General features: G+C 34.2%; 3 protein-coding genes across 4 annotated transcripts; 1 reads left to right on the plus strand and 2 right to left on the minus strand.

The window, feature by feature from the left end:
- The first annotated feature begins 4,852 nt into the window (after positions 1-4,852).
- On the plus strand, positions 4,853-9,544 carry LOC140887485 (sucrose synthase 5-like). Of its 2 annotated transcripts, none has more exons than XM_073294740.1 (14): positions 4,853-5,364; positions 5,590-5,744; positions 5,919-6,114; positions 6,340-6,458; positions 6,568-6,784; positions 6,900-6,995; positions 7,152-7,325; positions 7,433-7,549; positions 7,640-7,806; positions 7,919-8,143; positions 8,225-8,791; positions 8,926-9,064; positions 9,176-9,288; positions 9,396-9,544. In XM_073294740.1, exons 1-14 carry the CDS (start codon positions 5,128-5,130, stop codon positions 9,415-9,417), a joined length of 2,544 nt encoding a protein of 847 aa, XP_073150841.1. In that variant the 5' UTR covers positions 4,853-5,127; the 3' UTR covers positions 9,418-9,544. The 2 variants fall into 2 exon arrangements, with proteins under 2 accessions (XP_073150841.1, XP_073150842.1); XM_073294741.1 differs by having other exon boundaries at positions 9,375-9,504.
- A 61-nt stretch (positions 9,545-9,605) lies between these two features.
- LOC140888727 (uncharacterized) lies at positions 9,606-10,487 on the minus strand. Its single transcript, XM_073296425.1, has one exon. The coding sequence runs from the start codon at positions 10,485-10,487 to the stop codon at positions 9,606-9,608; it is 882 nt and encodes a 293-aa protein (XP_073152526.1).
- A 217-nt stretch (positions 10,488-10,704) lies between these two features.
- On the minus strand, positions 10,705-14,183 carry LOC140893070 (uncharacterized). The gene is made up of 11 exons (XM_073302146.1): positions 13,842-14,183; positions 13,300-13,405; positions 13,074-13,087; positions 12,768-12,980; positions 12,487-12,558; positions 12,292-12,384; positions 11,800-11,838; positions 11,611-11,715; positions 11,314-11,479; positions 11,091-11,200; positions 10,705-10,958 (listed from the first exon to the last, which is right to left on the minus strand). The coding sequence occupies exons 1-11, from the start codon at positions 14,067-14,069 to the stop codon at positions 10,872-10,874; spliced, it is 1,233 nt and encodes a 410-aa protein (XP_073158247.1). The 5' UTR covers positions 14,070-14,183; the 3' UTR covers positions 10,705-10,871.
- Between the last annotated feature and the right edge of the window lie 5,728 nt (positions 14,184-19,911).

The raw sequence follows: 19,911 nt of genomic DNA on the forward strand, positions 1-19,911 counted from the left end.
AGGGATTTGCTTTGCAAATCTGCCACATCTTGGGCGTCCTTGGAGTGGACTTTTCCAAGACTGAGCCTCTGCATCCCACCAAATGGCTCAACAAGTCTACGATTCTCAAATTCCTGAACAAGAAAGAGACTGCGGTCGACACCTTGCCCTCAACCGCAAAGGTTATTGCTATCCCTCAACCGCTTTCAACGGTTTCGGTCGTGGCCAAACCAATCCATACCAAAAAGTCTGCCAAGCGTCAACTGATCATCGAATCTGACTCTGAGGATGAATCACGTGAGAATGTTCCACTGATTCAAGCTTTCAGCAGGTCATCCCCTTCGGTCTCCAAAGCAGCTGTGTCATCCACGCCTGCAGGCGAGAAGAAGAGGCAGCACAAGAAGCTAAAGTCTCTTTCTGGACTTGCTCCTACCCTGCCAACGGTCGAGACTACTACCGTTGTTGCTTCTACTGCTCCTCGTCCTACAAAAGGTGTGATAATCCGAGAAGGTGCCTCATCAGCTCCTGAGGTCACTCTAGCTGATCCCAAAGACAAAGGGAAAGGTGTGATGATCTACACACCCAAGGCTCAACCAGCAGCTACGATAGAACTCAATATGATCATCTCTCACGTACTCCGTACTATCAAGCGTCATCTACAACGTTTTGACAGATGGCATCACTCCCGCACTCACTTGACACTCGCTCAAATATTTCCTAAATGGAAATCTCTAAACGTCATTGAGCAGAAGATGCTTCTATTTGCTGATACTGAAGACATCGTGGAGGCTCTGGGAAGAAGACATCTCATAGACTTGAAGCTTCGAGGAAGCCTGCTATCACTGCTAATTAATGAGCGTGTCAAGAATTTCAAATCCAAGAGTCCTACCGCTGCCGATGACTTTGTGATTTTGACTGGACTACAGGATAGTCTACGTCAAATCACTCAACTACTTCAGCACTTCCAAGCTCTCAACAATGTCAAAACACCAGCTTCAGCAGCCTGTTTGCAAGCTTATGTGCTGGAAGCACAAGTGATGATGAAAACCTTTCTCACTCAAGATCAGGGTGAAGAAGACGTCTATGCTCTTCCTTCTTCAGATGGGATTCTGACCGATCTCATCACTGCTGACCTCTTTCAATCATATGCTCTAAGATCGAGTGTAGCAGCATCTTCATCGGTCGACCCCTCCTCAACCGCAGTCCAAGTAGTTACTCCACCGGAAGCAGTTGTGATTGCTCGCTCCTCTCCCGTGACGACCGCTCACACTTCTCCCGGTCATTCACAAGATGTTTTAGAAGTGGTTGCACAAGAGATACCTGTCACCTCTGTGACAGAGGCTCCTTGCAGTAGTGAAGCAACAGTGCCCCCAACGGAGATATCAAGCACTATTGTATCACCTGCATCTCCAGAACAGCAAGTGACTGATGCTGATCCAGCACTTCAACCGTCTCCATCTACTGAAAAGTTTATGGAAGATCTCATTATGGATGAACCAAGTGCTGATCCTGGTACTCCACCAACCATATTGGCTGCAGTCGAAACTATTACATCTCCAACTGTACCATTATTGGAAGGTCCATCGGGTAGCTCTCCAGCAAGTTCACCCGCACCACATCATCGTGAGTCTAGCCCTGTTTCACCAAGAAATGACTCAGAAGGGCAAATGATTCAGACTGATGATTCTTTAATTGAAGCCATGGCCGCAGCTCTAGATCATACCTTGATAAATCGGCTTCATGAGCTCATGCAAACGGTTAGGTCCTTCTCTCAAGACATAACAAACTCATCCTTATCGGTCGATAATTCACGCCAGACGATGATTCGGCATTTCGAGACCGTGTCTCGAGACCTCGCTCGTCTGTCCACAGAGATCACTAATCATCATCGCACTCAAATCAACACGCTCTCTACCGTCTCCGAACAAGTTATCCGATCCGAAAATCGCCTTCATAAGCAGTTGAATGATCGGATGGACACTATGCAAGCCACTCTACTTGCTCAAATCGATGCAAAAATAGACACTATGCAAGCCTGCCTTGGCACTCAACTCACTGAGGTCATCCTTCGGCTTAACCAAGGTGATGCCAAAAAGGGGGAAGAAGAGCAACGTAGAGCAGCAGAGGCAAGAAGACGTGAAGAAGAGTCCAGAAGAAAAGAAGAAGCCGACAGAAGAAGAAGAGAAGGCGATAGGTCAGGAGGAGCCAGTTGGTTCAAAAGATGAACAACTTATCTCTTCTTTACTTATCGCAGCCGCATCTTTTTTTCTGTAGGTGTAATAAAAATGCTTATTGTACTTAATGAAATTCATTCTCTCAATGAAGTTCATTTTAATGCTTTCATATTGTTCTTGGAGCACTTAAGTTTTGTCATCACCAAAAAGGGGGAAATTGTTGAATCCGATATTTTGGTGATAACAAACAACAACTCATTGTATAGGATTGTGCTGCCAACCATTGTATTTCAGGAACCTACTACAACTTCTACCGAAAGCTTGTCAACCGCCTTTGCTCTCGACCGGCTGAAGTCACAAGCCTATCAACTGGCTATCAAGACCAGCAGAGGATAAATCTATCTACCGGAAGCTTGTCAACCGCCTTTATCTCTCGACCGGTTGAAGTCACAAGCTTATCGACTGGTTATTCAAACCAGCAGAGGACAAATATCTCTACCGGTAGAATGCCAACTGCCTATCTAGATATCTCGAGACAAGTACCTATGACAAGATGTTCTTTGCAGGATCTTTTATTAAAAGCAGAACCGGCGTTTCAGAAGATTTGTTGACTCCTGCAAATCAAGACAACAGGTTGTACCAAAATGGCAAAAACACAGAATGACTGCAGATAAAGCATTCGACCGTTTATTCCAGTTTTGGACCCTGGAAGTTGTCTGCAGTGTACGATCCTCATGCAGAATCATCAATGCATTTATGAGCATTAAATGTGCATTCAATGCAGCATCAGAACGTTCAAAATAAAGACGTTGATGATTGACCTATATAAAGGGAAGATTGCTCAAACAACAACAACAAGTGATACGAGACAACGAAGAGAGACAAGCAACTCAGAAAAATTTCAATCACTTGACTAATATCAGAAGTCCTCATCTGATATACTTGAGCACACTTACAAGATCAATCATCTGCTGCTCAAATAAACCCTCGCCTACAGTTCACATATCTGATCGTCAAGGATCATCCCTAGGGTTTTCAAGCCTCTCGACCGCTCTGCAGTCTGAGAAGCTCAACTCAACTATACTCAGTGTTGAAGAGACTTGAAGCTGCTCTGAAAGCTTCCACCAGTCTGATAAGAACTGAGAATCTTATCTGTGTAAATCTAGGAGTTTCGGATTAGGCATTGGATAAGTCCTAAGTCTGAAGTGGGTGTATTACAAGACGTTGTAATAACCAAAGTCTTCTAGTGAATTCCTTCCTAAGTGGAAGAAGGGGAGACGTAGAAGGATTAAGCCTTCGAACTTCCATAAAATCGTGCTTTAGCATTTACTGCCACTTATCTCACATCCTGCTCATACATTGCATTATAAACTTTGCATCACTAAAACCTCTGAACTATTTCCGCACTATTTAAGTTGTTCAAAACGTTTTAGAAGTTGAGAAAACTGATTAAGTGAACTAAACTTCACTTGATCATTTTAAAGAAGTAGAAGAAAAGTTTCAGAGTGTATTCACCCCCCCCCTCTACCCTCTGAACCGATCCCAACAAAAACTCACTAAAAAAAACTCAGATAATAAGAGTCAATTAAAAACCCAATAAAAAAAAGACGCAATAAAACAAACAAACTCAATATTTAGATCCAATTAAAAAAAACCCAAAAAAAATCACACTCACTAAAAAAACTCAGATATTAAGAGTCAATTAATTTAAATAAAAATAAATTATATTTAATTTTTAACAATATTACTGCTCAATTTTTTATGGTGTGTAACAATTAGACATCCGGTTTGTGTCATTTAGTAGTCAATAAACATTTGGATTTTTTTTTACCTTCCAAAAGTAAAATATTTTACATTATAAAAATATTAGCCAAATATTGTGTGTAAAATTTTATATTATATAGTATACATAGTTTATCAATAATTAACTTTGAGGTAATAAAAACAAACTCAATTATTAACAATAAATACAAACTCAATTATTAACACATTAATCAATAGGGAGAGAGAGGAGTTATTGTGCTTTCTCAAATGTCCTTATAATTTTCATGTAGTTCTCAAAAATACCCCTTGCATTTAACACTCCAATGAATAAAATTTGGGCAATTATGACAATACATAATAAAAAAACTTTGCCCTTCATTAACCTTTTTATAGTAGAAAATAGATAAAAATATTAGCCAAATATTGTGTGTAAAATTTTATATTATATAGTATACATAGTTTATCAATAATTAATTTTGAAGTAATAAAAACAAACTTAATTATTAACAATAAATACAAACTCAATTATTAACCCATTAATCCATGTAGGGAGAGAGATGAATTATTGTGCTTCCTCAAATGTTCTTATAATTTTCATGTAGTTTTCAAAAATACCCCTTGCATTTAACACTCCAATGAACAAAATTTGGACAATTATGACAATACACAATAAAAAAACTTTGCCCTTCATTCACCCTTTTATAGTAGCAATAGATATCACTTTGGACACATGAAATTTCATACACAAAAAAGCAAGGGAAATTGGGGTAGCATTTTCTTGAAAGTGTAGTAGAAAGAAAAGAAAGATACCTAACTAAAATGCTCCTGACAAGCGGAAAGGTTTACCTTTGCTCCCTACGCGAGTACAAGGAATCCTCCAACTATTTGGATCTTGTAATAATGTTTGAGCTTCACGATCATATCCCACAAACAAAAAAAATTCAAGTTTGTGTTTGAACCATTTAAAATTATGATTTTAATCATCTTAAAATATATATATTAAATTCTCCACACAATCAGTTTCTTTAATGTGTTCAACAAAGATACCTTTCTTTTACTACATGATGATGAGCCAAGAAAGATGTTCTTAAATTGTTTAGCCATCCATCTATAAATTTCCTCAAAGATCTTGAAATTAACCATCAGCCAAATCTTATTTCTTTCAATATACATCCAAGGCTCATCACCTTACATATCTAGACACAATCCAATGGCTTCTAATGTACCGGCCTTGAAACGGTCAGAATCGATCGCAGAGAGCATGCCGGAGGCATTGAAGCAAAGCCGGTACCACATGAAGAGGTGCTTTGCTAAGTACATTGAAAAGGGAAGGAGATTGATGAAACTTCACAACTTGATGGGTGAAATGGAACAAGTCATAGATGATAAGGCTGAAAGGACTCATTTACTTGAAGGGTTGCTCGGTTACATCTTGTGTACAACTCAGGTTTTATGAATCAAATTTGATATTATTACAATTGCAATCTCTTTCACATATTCTCTGCGTGGAAATCTTTATGGCCAATTCATGTAATCCTGTTATCCTATGTTCTCTTTCAACACTATAAATTGTAACTAAACCAACTCAACTATTCATCATCAAGTTTTACCAAGGAGCATTCGGAACGAAACAATTTATGGCGGGTACATGCATATTGTGCTGAATTTTCAGGAAGCAGCCGTGGTTCCTCCGAATGTTGCATTCGCCATCAGGCCATCTCCTGGATTTTGGGAGTATGTCAAAGTCAATGCTAATGATCTATCTGGTGAAGAGATCACTGCAACCGAGTACTTGAAATACAAAGAGATGACAGAGGATGAGACTTGGTATATATTGACATACGTATAGCATGAACCATTTTTATTTGTTTTTTTCCCCTTGGCATGCCATAGAATCTACTTGTAGCAACATAACACATTTCAAGGTCGATTCGAAGCATTTAAAAAAAACAATTCATAAAATTTGGTGTATGGTTCATTTAACATGGTTTTAAATTGCAGGGCAAATGATCAGAATGCACTGGAGATTGATTTTGGAGCAATGGACTATTCTTTACCTCATTTGACCATGTCTTCTTCTGTGGGAAATGGAGTTGGTTACATCTCCAAATTCCTTACTTCAAATCTGAATAGCAAAAGCTTGGAAAGTGCACAATCTCTGGTGGATTATTTGCTGTCCTTGAACCACCAAGGAGAAGTATGAACTTTCATTGCGTATCGCATAACTCTTTAAGAGCTTTAGGTTTAATATTAGTACTTCAATTATGCAAGAAAAAAATTCGGAGTAGTTTCCGTTGAAGCGTATAACAGGACCTCATCACTAGTCCCCGGTCTTATGACTCGGGCACATTAGACTTCACTGATGATACAAACCGCTGACATAGATTCTGTATTAACCATACGTTTGGTCCTGAATTTGCAGAAACTCATGATAAATGAGACCCTCAGCACAGTTTCAAAGCTCCAGGGAGCGCTTATTGTTGCTGAATCGGCCCTCCTGTCTCTGCCAAAAGACACTCCTTTTCAGAGCTTTGAGATGAGGTGGAATAATCAAATCATCCCAGCATTATTATTATTTTTTTCCCTTTTCTTGATCCCAACCTTGATTCGAAAACAAACGTATAATTATATATTTGCTAATTAAATGCAGGTTTAAAGAATGGGGATTTGAGAAAGGATGGGGGGCCACTGCTGAAAGAGTTCATGCAACAATGCACTCACTTTTAGAAATTCTGCAAGCTCCTGATCCATTAAACATGGAGAAATTTTTTGGCAGGCTTCCGATTATCTTCAACATTGTGTTGTTTTCTGTTCATGGATACTTCGGTCAGTCCGATGTTCTCGGGTTGCCAGATACAGGTGGACAGGTTGGTAAACAAGAATATTCCGCAACCGTTCTTGAGTTCAATGGTTGCATATAATAGTTTTTGAATGAATACAATTTGCACTAATGCTCGAGTTCCTATTTCTATTTTTGGACAGGTAGTTTATGTTTTGGATCAAGTAGTAGCTTTGGAAGAGGAATTGCTGCTAAGAATCAAGCAGCAAGGTCTTAATGTGAAGCCACAGATTCTTGTGGTGAGTAGTAGAACTCTGAACATGGGAATTTAATTGAGGGACTAAACTTACTGTATTCAGGGGCAACCTTTCCTGCTTGCCTGAGATGAAATATTTTTCCGAAATATGTAAAGATTGGATCAGAAAATATCAACATAATAATTGCTTGTGATGCAGGTGACTCGACTCATTCCTGATGCAAAGGGGACTAAATGCAACCAGGAACTAGAACCAGTTTTCAACACCAAGTATTCCCACATTCTTAGAGTGCCATTTAGGACAGAAGATGGAATCCTCCGACAATGGATTTCTCGGTTTGATATCTATCCATATCTGGAGAGGTTTACTCAGGTTTGGGAAAATCCCTTCTCGCCCCATTGCTGAATCCGCCTTTGTTTTGTTGTGAGTCATTTTGAGACTTGTTTTTCTATCTTTTGGTGTCATTCATTATTTTACAGGATGCTACCAGCAAAATCATTGAAGTAATGGAAGGAAAACCAGATTTAATAATTGGAAATTACACTGATGGAAACCTGGTGGCATCTCTTATGGCTAGTAAACTTGACATAACACTGGTACCTAAAGCTGATCCCTTTTATTATGTTTGAACTATAAATATTTATACCAAGACTTGAACCGAGTACGGAAACCTCAATTTGAAACAGGGAACAATTGCACATGCTTTAGAGAAGACAAAGTATGAAGACTCGGACATGAAATGGAAGGAACATGACTCCAAGCACCATTTTTCGTGCCAGTTCACAGCTGATTTAATCTCCATGAATAGTGCAGATTTCATCATTACAAGCACATATCAAGAAATCGCGGGAAGGTATTCATCTCAAAAAAAATTTAACTTCGGTACTATTTAGAGTCAGAATATTACAATTGATTGTTGGATAAAGACCAAGGCTTATGTTCGTGAAAACTTCTACATATTCCAGCAAAGATAGGCCGGGGCAGTACGAAAGCCACGCCGCATTTACACTTCCAGGGATGTATAGAGTTGTATCCGGCATCAATGTTTTCGATCCGAAATTCAACATTTCATCGCCAGGGGCCGATCAATCTGTGTATTTTCCTCACACGGATAAACAAAAACGGTTTACTAACTACAGTGCTTCTATTGAAGAGCTTCTCTTTAGCAAAGCTGATAATGATGAGCACATGTGAGTTTTGAGTTTCCTCAATACCTACACGCAATTATGGATCGTTTGGATGTACTAATCTCATTATTTCTTTCGAAACAGTGGATATTTAGAAGACCGGAAAAAACCTATAATTTTTACCATGGCAAGGCTAGATATTGTGAAGAATATCTCTGGACTAACAGAGTGGTATGGCAAGAACAAAAGGCTTAGAAACTTGGTAAATCTTGTTATTGTTGGCGGTTTCTTCGACTCTTCGAAGTCTAAAGACAGAGAAGAAGCAGCAGAAATAAAGAAGATGCATCTTTTAATAGAGACTTACAAGCTCAAGGGACAGATAAGATGGATAGCGGCTCAAACTGACAGACGAAGAAACGGTGAACTCTATCGTGCCATTTCGGATACAAAGGGAGCTTTTGTCCAACCAGCTCTGTATGAGGCATTTGGCCTAACGGTGGTCGAAGCAATGAACTGTGGATTACCAACTTTTGCAACTAACCAAGGTGGCCCTGCTGAGATAATAGTCGATGGCATTTCGGGATTCCACATTGATCCTAACAACGGAGATGAATCGAGCAACAAGATTGCTGATTTCTTTCAGAAGTCGAATGAGGATCCTTCTTACTGGAACAGAATATCGGTCCAGGGGCTGCAACGTATAAACGAATGGTAATTTTTTTGCAACATATCGACCAGTATGTTTCATATAGAGTTAATTAGTGAGGTTGAAACTTTACTTTCATGAGATAGACTGTGGATTGTGAATGAATACTGACTTTGTTTTTTCTTTGATTTGTTTGAAGCTATACATGGAAGATATATGCAAATAAAGTTCTGAACATGGGCTGCATCTATAGCTTCTGGAAAAAGCTGCACAAAGCAGAGAAACTGGCCAAAGGGAGATACATTCAGACATTTTACAATCTTCAATTCAGGAGCTTGGTATATTGTTTGCCTCCTAAACATGTTCTATTTTTCGAACTGTTGATTGAGTAATCTTAGACTTAGCAAGTTGATACATCCTAACATGTAATAAAAACCGATGATAATTAGGTGAAGAAGATATTGATTAAAAAGGATGATGAAACTCCTCAACAAGTGGAAAAGGAGAAGCCGAAACAACAGGTTTCAAGAAGGCGTTCCCAATCCCAGTCCACTTTGCAAAAGTAAGATTTGAAATATAAATGCTACAACTTCTTGTGTACTAATCCGAATTTTTAGTATGCATTTTATCTTTATTGTGGATTCATAGGTTGTTTCGATCTTGATCAAGGTGTCTGAGAAGATGGTGGTGAAGATGGATTCCTTCACTGGACATTTATGCAAAAGATCTTGTACTACCAAAAAAAAAAAAAACCCCAATTATTTTAGAAAACTGAAGGTTATGTATATTTCATTTCATTTCATTTCTTTTTTTCCCATTTAAAGTCTTCAGCTCTTCATCAGTTTATAAATAAATCCATGTTTATAAACAAAATCAAAATCATATATTATAGAGCTTAGACAATTCAACCTCTTTGGTTACATTAAAAAATCTAAGTACATGTAACCATTGATCCCACCTCTTTAATCTATGAACAGCTATTGTATCTGGTATGAGATCATGTGAGCATCTTCCATTAGTTCCAGGATAGTCATACATAGCTGGTTTGTTCGAAAACCGGTTCTTCGCCTTCTTCCCTGTATCTAGCCACTTCCCCACAAGCTTATCCTCCGGTCCAAAAGTATTGTTTTTAGGAATGGAAGAGCTCCCTATCCATTCAACAAGATCCCAAGACAACACAAATCCCATACCCGACATGTAGTTTACGAACGGGTTCATGCTAGGACAGGGGATCACAAAGCCATAGTAGGTGTCATTTCTTGGCAATGGATAGAGCGAAAAGGCGAGAGGTTTTAGCCTTAGATACACGTCGTCGTCGGCTTTCATGACATAGTCATATCGGGTGGAGAGGACTCTTGGAAGGGTGGATAAGTATTTGTAAGTCTTGCCCCGGTTCATGTTTTCATGACAATCGAGGATTATTATGTCGTCGAAACGCATGATCTCTAGTGATACGAGGACTCTTTGTTCGGGTTTTGTGAGGTTGCAAAAAACAAACTTGATGTCTATTTTGGTGGTGGGGATGGATTTGGTTTGAGTCCCGTATATGAGGCGAAGGAAGTGGCGACGATCATAGGCGTCGGGACGGGTGAGGACCCCGATCAAGAGGGTGAGTTGAGTGGATGTGTTATGGAGAGTGAGTGTGGTGAGTGTGGAATTTGAGAGAGGGCACTTGTATTGGATGTCGAAGATTATGAAGAAGATTAAGAGGAGAATCACTATGGAGACTAATGTGGCTTGAATTAGTCTTATTCGGAGCATTCTACGTATTTTAATTATTGCAAGGAAATCTCATTCAAACGAGTATATGTATATGTGCATTTGTTATCTTGCAAATTACTCGTGAAAAAAAAGGAACTGAGATTGATGGAAAATGTGAGTTACTTGGGAAGACACGGTAAAAACAATGGTGCAGAAACATGTGACTAGTGTTCCTGGCCCTTTTAATGTGCTTTATCATGTGTAAAATAGTTAATCGGTGATAACATGACTAAAAATGAAAAACTTACAAGTTACATGAAAAATATATATTTTCTCCGTACTAATTATCTTTCAATTTTAAAAAAATAAATATTCGAATTTCAAAAATAATTTTAAGATAAAAAGTATTTAATCCAGAGTAGTATCCATGTCTCAATTATGTTTCTATTGGCAATCTAAGATTGTTGGATTCATGGCAGTGGAGATGTCTCTGTTGCACATTTCAGGGCCAATGCTTACAATTCCTTCTCCCTGTAACAATAAATATAAGGAGTCTTATTTATAAGTAATTTGCTGGCCGCCCATAAATTAAATATATACAATCTCACATCATCATATTATTATATTTTCGATGACAAATGAAACGAAATTTTGTAATTTTACCTTAGCGATATTTCTGAAGTAGGTGGTTGTGTAACTTATAGACGGAAATAAAGCTTGGATTAGATCCGCCAGGACTAAATGGGGCTGAGATATGGCTCCATCGTACCAATCTACATCAAATCAAAATAAGATAATTATAACTCGATATTTATTTGATACGCAACGAAAAATAACGACTAGTGTTCTAATCGTAATAATAATGAGAAACCAAAAGATTAAATACCTAGAATAAGGGAATTTCGAGTTCTTTTGTCATATCTCCACAGGCTTTGATTAGACACGAAGGCAAAGCAAGACTGATCCTCAACATTCAAATTTTGAAGAAAAGTGGAAGCTGTGTAGGATTCTGGATCACTAACATAGCTTTCGTCGATCATTACGTCCACGGTCTAATAGATAATAATAATTTAATAAAATATATTATTTATTTCCTTCTTTGTGAAATAAAAAAAGAAAAATAATAATTAATATAGACTTTTTTTTTTTTTGTGGATCGGAGATAATAATAATATTGACTTACGCATAGAATAGCCTGAAATGCATCCAATTCATCGGGCACTGAGACGTTATATGTTACTCTATTGATGGAATCATCAATATTTTCCCCACCCGAATCCTCCACGTACTAATAAATATATTTAAAATGGCATTAAATTGAATATTTTGTATGAAAAATGCAATATGCCTCTTAAATGAAATTTATACATACCTTTAACTTGTAAGCCTCTTGCGTAAAAGACCACACACCCTGCGCCAACCACGTCCATCTCATTATCATCACAAAATCATTCAAGTAAAACAAAAAAGTGGGGTATATATTTTTTTTCCGTCTTCTATACACACTGCTATTTTGATCCGTTATATCATCATAATTGAGTTTTGATAATGTCTATTTAATTTTCCCCTTTTTTCCTTCATTTGTTCAATTATTTTAGTCCATTTTACATGAAGATGCTGAAGTAACATTGACGATTAGACACATCAGTGTCACACCAATACGACGTAGAAAAAATATTAAAAATGCGAAAATGAAAGACAACATATTCAATACTTAAATTTAATAATAGCGCGGATGACCAAATTAAGAAGAAGCAGACAAAAAAAAAAAAAAACGAAGCCAAAATTGCATTTTTTCTTTATAAAAAAAATCCCCAAATCAATGCATATAAAAGGAATATTAATGATTAATGATGGTACGTACATCTGTATGGGTCATCCAAGCCACCACTGGTTTGAAAGTCGACCCTTTCTTGTTGACCGCAGTCTTACTCAGGCACAAATAATTCTGCTTAATCTACAAATTATAATTAAAACCAACAAATCATATACAAATGATCACAAACAAACATATATAAAATAATTAATATATATTAATAATTAATCTACATGCACTTACTGCATCGTAGACTTGATTTGCTCTTGTATCCATATTTGCAAACACTCCCAAATATTTTATCCATTCGGCTCTCTGCGTGTAAACCAACACAATACTTAGGTAGTGTTTGAGAGAGTTTCCTAAAAGCACTTTCAGCTTTTCTTTAACAAGATTTCATAAAATTTCAAAATTTTGTTAAGAAAAAGCTGAAAAATGATTCCTAAAAGCTCTCTCAAACACTACCTTATTATAATAAGTTGCAATATATAAAAATAACATAATAATTTTCACATAATTAATACCTGGAGAGGAGCTTCCTCATCCATGGGCATAAAAGTTGCAAAATTACATGAGGATTGCGAATCAATATTATTAATGAAATGGGCCGAAAATTGCGGTGGAATATCAGTATTGTTGATGAGCTGAAGTTGGCCTTCACTGTACAGTTTCAGTACACATTCCGAAGCTACTGAATCTGATGTGATGCCCATTAAATTTCCAAGTAATCCCAACAGCTGCATGCATGTATTCATGTGCTTACTTATATATTACATGTAATAAAACGTTAAAAACATGGCAATAATGGCTTACTGAGTTGGGAATCTCACCTCAAAAAAAGAAACTGCAAGAATAAACAAAATAAAGTAAAATTAGATTATAATAACATTGTATTTTGTAAAAATAGGTGTACGTATCTAGATATATAATGAAAAACAGACGAGACTTAAAAAAAAGATACTTTTAAAATGTAAAGGTTGGTTATTCGAGAGAAAAAATATTGTACAAATTGATGTTGAAAATGGAAGCTTAATTAATTAAATATTTAATATTTACCTTGAAACTGGTTTCGAGTATCTATTGAATAGTTGGTTAAGGGGATGACAAAAGATTTTATCCTTGAGGTGCAATATTTCGTCTTATTTGTCATCTTCGAATCATTCTGTGGAAAGCAAAGTGACCATATTTTCGTTTATAAGAACATTTGCAAGATTAAAACACGAGCGTACAAAATAAACGAACACAATCATTTTAGCTATTTTGCCTAATTAGTATAGCACACTAAATATATTTTTTTGTCTTTCAAGAGAGCGATTGAGGAAACAGAGCATATTTATTTATTTAAAAAAGTTGTGAAGCTTGAATCTTTAGTTTATATATAGCTAGCTAGATTCTGATTCCATTTAATGAAATTAGAATCACATTGGACCTAAATTAATTCTAATTAATAATAGATTGACCGTATAATTATGGAATAAACTCTAGAATTAATAATATAATGTGCCGTCTCTTTATTCACAAAATTCGAAATAAACTCCTTAATTATAATTTGTATTTTAGGGCTGTAGAAATAAATAATCCTGAATTATACATGATACCTGAATGAGAAGATAACTCTTGCCATCAACTCCATTCTTGATAACTTTAAAAGTCTGCCCATAATATAGCTGAAAGTTTATAGCATCTTCCACCTGCGAGATGTTTCCAACTTTCACCCTCGGGGCAGAAGCAGCATTGATCACGATTCCATAATTAGCTTCAAAAATTAACAAACAGACGCTGACATGAACAAAACTTGATCTTGAAAACATTATTATTACAAGCATGCCCTAAAAAATGGCATCCAAAATGACCCTTTAATTTCTAGCTAGCTAATTCTTCGATCCCTTTGATCTCTTTAAATATATATATAAGAAGAATATTTCTCTAACCAACAGCTTTGTAATATATTAGGATTCATGGTATTACAAAGAGAAAGAAATAATATATATAGAAGAAGCCACCAGAGTGTGTGTGTGTTGAAATGCATGGAATCCCGTTCATTAATATATATTTCATTCTTTGCTTGTTGAAAGGGCATCTTTTTTATTGCACATACTTTTTTGGAATATAATGACTCAGAATATATATGGTGGCCGGGTCACGAGTGTTAGGATATCTTGTAAATATTATTCTTGATTTGTTTCCTACTTTGTAGCTTAGCGGCACCAGAAGTAATGACACGATATTCTGCCTCAATAAATGAATGAGAAACAGACTTTTGCTTCTTGGAACTCCACGAAATAGGTGTAGGACCAAGAAAAATTACACAAGCAGCTGTAAAGCATCTGTCTAGGGATGACAACGGGACGGGTCTGGAGCGGGTTTGGCTGAACCTGAGACCCGCGGCCTGTTAGTGTATCTTGTAAATATTATTCTTGATTTGTTTCCTACTTTATAGATTATATTTGTGATTTACTTCCTTGTATTTTGTATCAAGATTAGTTAGTTATTTATGATTATTTTTACTATAATTTAGGCTTATAACTTTGTATTTATATGCTCTTCAGTTATCAATAATATTAATTCATTCTTCATAAGAATTTTACAATGAGTAGTAGTAGTACTTTTATTTGTGGCACGTATACGTAAAAAAAAATAAAATTTAGTTCATAATTAATTGATTAAATATTAGTTCAAATGTGCTCTCCAAATACATGCATTTGATGATTTAATTAATATATAGGAGAATGCATTATGTAATGAAAAGGAGTTGTTGAATTTGGCATGTGCAAAGAGTCGTGGTAGTTAATGAGTATTCATATAATTAGTTAGCCCGTGAATAGAAGTTGTCTTGTCATAACCTTGAATATATGTATGTATATATATATATATATATACATGTATATTTTGTTGCTAGCATCAAGGCATGTGCAATTACCAACCATGCGGCCACTTTAATAAAATATTATAATCTTTTTATTAGAAACATAGAGAATGTTTATTTGCTTTATCCTGTCACGAGTTCAAACAAAATCATCACTGAATATTACTTGTGCATATGGTTGTTTGGTAAGACTTAAAGAGCGTTTTCACTCGCATAACTCGCATATATCTATTCTATTATAAATATGTAGGTTTCATTGTTAATTTACATTGTTGTTCTTGTGTGTTTAATGACACTAATTAATGAGTTTTTTTTATTAATTTCTAATGAATTTAATTATATAGTTTATAATTAAACATTACTTACATAAAACATTAATTAATGAGTTTTTTTTTATTAATTTTTAATGAATTTAATTATATAGTTTATATTTAAACATTACTTACATAAAACATGATGAAAGAATTATTGAACTATTTTTTTTTCTCATTTCATTTCATATTTCTTATATTATCTCTTTAGTTGTGATTGTTAGCTAAAATTTATGATTTCAAATATTAATTTTTATTTATATACATAATTATTCAAGTTCTATTATGAATTTACAAGCATCATTTTGTTTGCTTAATGACTTTAATTAATGTGTTTCTTTTTGGCTTTATAATTAATTTAATTTATATGGTTTATTTTTATACATTACTTGTATAAAAATGGTGAAAAAATTATTGTTAGTTATTTTTTTTCTTTATTGCTTTCTAATCAATTTAAGTTATATAGTTTATATTTAAAAATTACTTGCATAAAACATGATGAAAAAAATTGTAAGCTATTTATTTTCCGATTTGAATCATTATTTCTTACCTCTTTAGTAGTGGTTGTTTGCTAAAACGTATGTTTTAAAATATTAATTATTATTATTATTATATTATATATAATAAATATGTAAGTTCTATTGTGAATTTACAAATATTACATGGTTGCTCTTGTGTGTTTAATAAATTTAATTAATGAGCTTTCTTTATTACTTTATAATGAATTTAAGTTATATAGTTTAGGGAAAACTGCAAATTTGGTCCTGTATGTTTGTCACTTTGCGATTTTGGTCATCTATGTTTTCATATTTCAGTTTTAGTCCTGCATGATTCGATTTTTGAAAATTTCGGTCCTTTTTATTCGAAAATGCTTACGTGACATTGTACACGTCAGCTCCACATCAGCACTGAATTGGTGCCACGTCAGCGCCACGTCGAAAAATGACTAAAATTGCCAAAAAATAAAGATAGCGGACTAAAACTGAAATTTAAAAATATAAAGAACTGAAATCGCAAAGTGACAAATATACAAGACAAAAAAAGCAATTTTTCTTATAGTTTATGATCAAACATTACTTGCATAAAATATGTTAATTTAAAAAATTGTTGTAAGCTATTTATTTTTCCATTTGAATTATTATTTCTTATATCTTTAGTAGTGGTTGTTTGCTAAAACTTATTTTTTAAAATAAATTTTTTATTTTTATATATAAATATGTAAATTCTATTGTGAATTTATAAATATACTCTTGTTTGTTTAATGACTTTAAATAATGAGATTTCTTTTTGTTTTTTTTAATTAATTTAATTTATATGGTTTATGTTTATACAATACTCTTATAAAACATGGTGAAAAATTATTGTGAACTATTTGTTTTTTTTCATGCATTTGTATTCTTTTTTTATCTCTATAGTTGTGGTTGTTAACTAAAATTTAAGTTTCAAATAAATTTTTTTTGCACCCATAATTTTTTAGTTTAATTTTACAAATTAATTTAATCGTGTAAATCACAATTTCGATACAAACTCGGTAGCACACTGCTCTTTGCTAGCCCTCGATAATATGGTTATAAACACTTAAATATAAACTGAATGACTTAGGAAACTCTGCTACACTTAGAAAGAATCTCGTGTCTATTTAAACTTATGTGTTTAAATCAAAGTTTTTTGAAAATAATATTTTTATGATTTTACTTATAAATTAATTAAATAAAACAAAATAAAAGATAATTTTGATATATTTTTTAGAATTTTTAATTTTATAATTTGTAATAATTTTTTCCGACCATCGTTTTCTTGTAAATTATATTTATAAATTATTTTAATAAAACATGATGATAAATCATTGCGATAAAAATATGACAAAAGAAAATGATACGATAAAATCAAATATGAGAAAAAAATTGTGTATTCCAATGTTTTACTTTTTCTAAAAATATTTTTTTTTCAAATTATTGACATATGAGGAATTAACATGAATTTTGAAATTTAATGCTATATATTTTCATTATCTTCTGTTAAGTTAATTAATTTTTGAGTAGGTATTTTGTAAAATGATTTCACGGATCTTTATCTTTCGTTAAGTCAATAATTTTTATATTTGACCTAAATAAGAAATATATCTCATAAAACACTTATGAGTTTGTTTTGCATGAGTTGTTCTCTTAATTTTCTTTCAAATCTAATTACTCTAACGTATGTTCTTCGTGTCTGAAATCCACTACTAGAATTCGATAAATATGTAATTAATTTAATTAAATTATTCATATATAAATAATTGAACATAACAAAAAACTTGAGAATTAATCATATAATACAATCAAATTACAATAAAAGAATAGAAATATCCTGAAACTAAAACCAGTGGTGCCCTATACGCTTAGTTCATGGTAATTGACTGAAGATTGATTCACATTCTGTCTGAACCACTTGTAAGTTGCACCATTGAATGTGGTATCCATGATAGAATCAAGAACGTGAGTAAAATTTCCAAGTACGCAATGCATGAGGACACATGTTTACATGCAAGGACTCATTTGGTTAATCGGGATTAAAAAATTGAAACTCATGTTTAGACTGTAAGAACCCCAGTATGAGGTCGGTGTTCCAAAAATTCATTGGATACCACAAATACTGAGCGTGCTCTTCGACCTACTCTGTCCTAGATAAGTACCACACACGATGTTCTATGGATCCAGTAGATGTCACACGGTAATAAAGAAATAAAAGCTGAGCGACCCTACTTAACTTACTATCTCAAGTTATATTAGGCTCAACGTGATTATCACATATTCATACATACATTATGGATAATCATGCATCATCTCACATATATCTCAGTCAATACTTACGTATCTCTAAAAAGTCGATTTAGTAGTACAGAGTCTATAAAGTCCCAGCCTAAAGATAAGTGAACTTTATAACACTATTTTTTTAAATCTAAAAGTCTCTATTCATCCATTAGATACTCTCAAAAACTATTAAGTATACGAAACTATCTTTTATCTGTCGTTAATTCGTAGAAGTCGAGAGCTCCACAAATGAGCATAGTTTCGTTATGACCTCAGTAGCATACTGTTTCTTGCTATCCCTCGATAATATGGCTAGAAACACTCAAATATTGACTAAATAACTCTGGAAACTCCGTTGCATGTACTTAAGTATGAGAATCTCAATTCTATGTTAACTTATGTGTTTAAATTAAAAAATTTTGCAACCAATATTTGTTGTGATTTTTATTTATAAATTACGTAAATAAAACACAATAAAATATTGTTTTGATATAATTTTTTATAGTTTCTAATTTTCTAATTTGTAATCATTTTTTTCAAAAAAAATATTTTCTTCTGATTTACATTTATAAATTACTTTAATAAAACATGGTAAAAGATCATTACGATAAAAATATGACAAAAGAAAATGGTACGATAAAATAGATATTTGTAAGAATTTAGTAGTTAAAATCTTTTTATTTTTTTTAAAAAAACATATTTTATCTAAATTGGTTAATATGAGTATTTAACATGAATTGATTTTTTTTCCAAAAGCCGTCTGTTGTGGCGAGGAGTTAGACAAACTCCTACCCGTTTATTGATGAAGAAAACATAAATACATGAAAGAGAGGGAGACTAAACCAAAACCTCTTAAGATTACTACAATTACAATAATGAAATAAAAAACAACGAAAAAGCCAGAACTAATTAAGAGTTATAAAATTTTGAGGAACTACGATTTAAGGTAGACCAAATGTGAGACCCCTGCCCCCCATAGCAAAAATAAAAGCTTTAAAATTAGTTTAAAATGGGCTACAATGGACTTCTATAGCAACTTGGGTTAATAATTTTAATTAAAGCGAGGACGAATAAGAAATAGTTTTTATAGGGTATATTGTGCAGTCGCGCAAGCGCGGACATAATGGTAATAGAGCCGGTCACCTGCAGGAACCATGAGAAATAAGTGCTATACGGGGTAAAATGTTTTGTGCGTGGGAGACACCTCTTGAACCTAAAAGAGTCACCTCTAGATTCTCGGTGCTGGTGGATCAATTAGTGCGAGGACGTCGTGTTCTTGTTCTGAAGGAAAGATGATTACGAGACCCCTGTCCCATATGAGAAAATAAAAGCTTTAAAATGAGCTACAATGCGCTTCTATACCAACTTTGGTTAATCATTTTCGTAAAGCGAGGACGACTACGAAGTAGTGGCTATAAAGGCTCCTTGTGCAGTCGTGTAAGCGCGGGCCTGGGCCCGGGGCGTGACACCAAACATTAAATGTTGAAATTTAATATTATTGTTGTTATCTTTTGTTGAGTTAATTAATTTTATAGTAAGTCTCTTGTGAGACGGTCTAAAGAATTTTTATCCTTTAGACCGTTCAATCTTGCTCATATTTAAAAATAAAAATAATACTTTTGACATTAAAATTAATAATTTTTTTGAAGCGATCTAAATAAAAAATCAATTTCACAAAGTTGGCTCGTAAGATTGTCTT

The sequence above is a fragment of the Henckelia pumila genome, chromosome 3, assembly GCF_033568475.1.
Source record: "Henckelia pumila isolate YLH828 chromosome 3, ASM3356847v2, whole genome shotgun sequence".
Taxonomy (NCBI): domain Eukaryota; kingdom Viridiplantae; phylum Streptophyta; class Magnoliopsida; order Lamiales; family Gesneriaceae; genus Henckelia; species Henckelia pumila.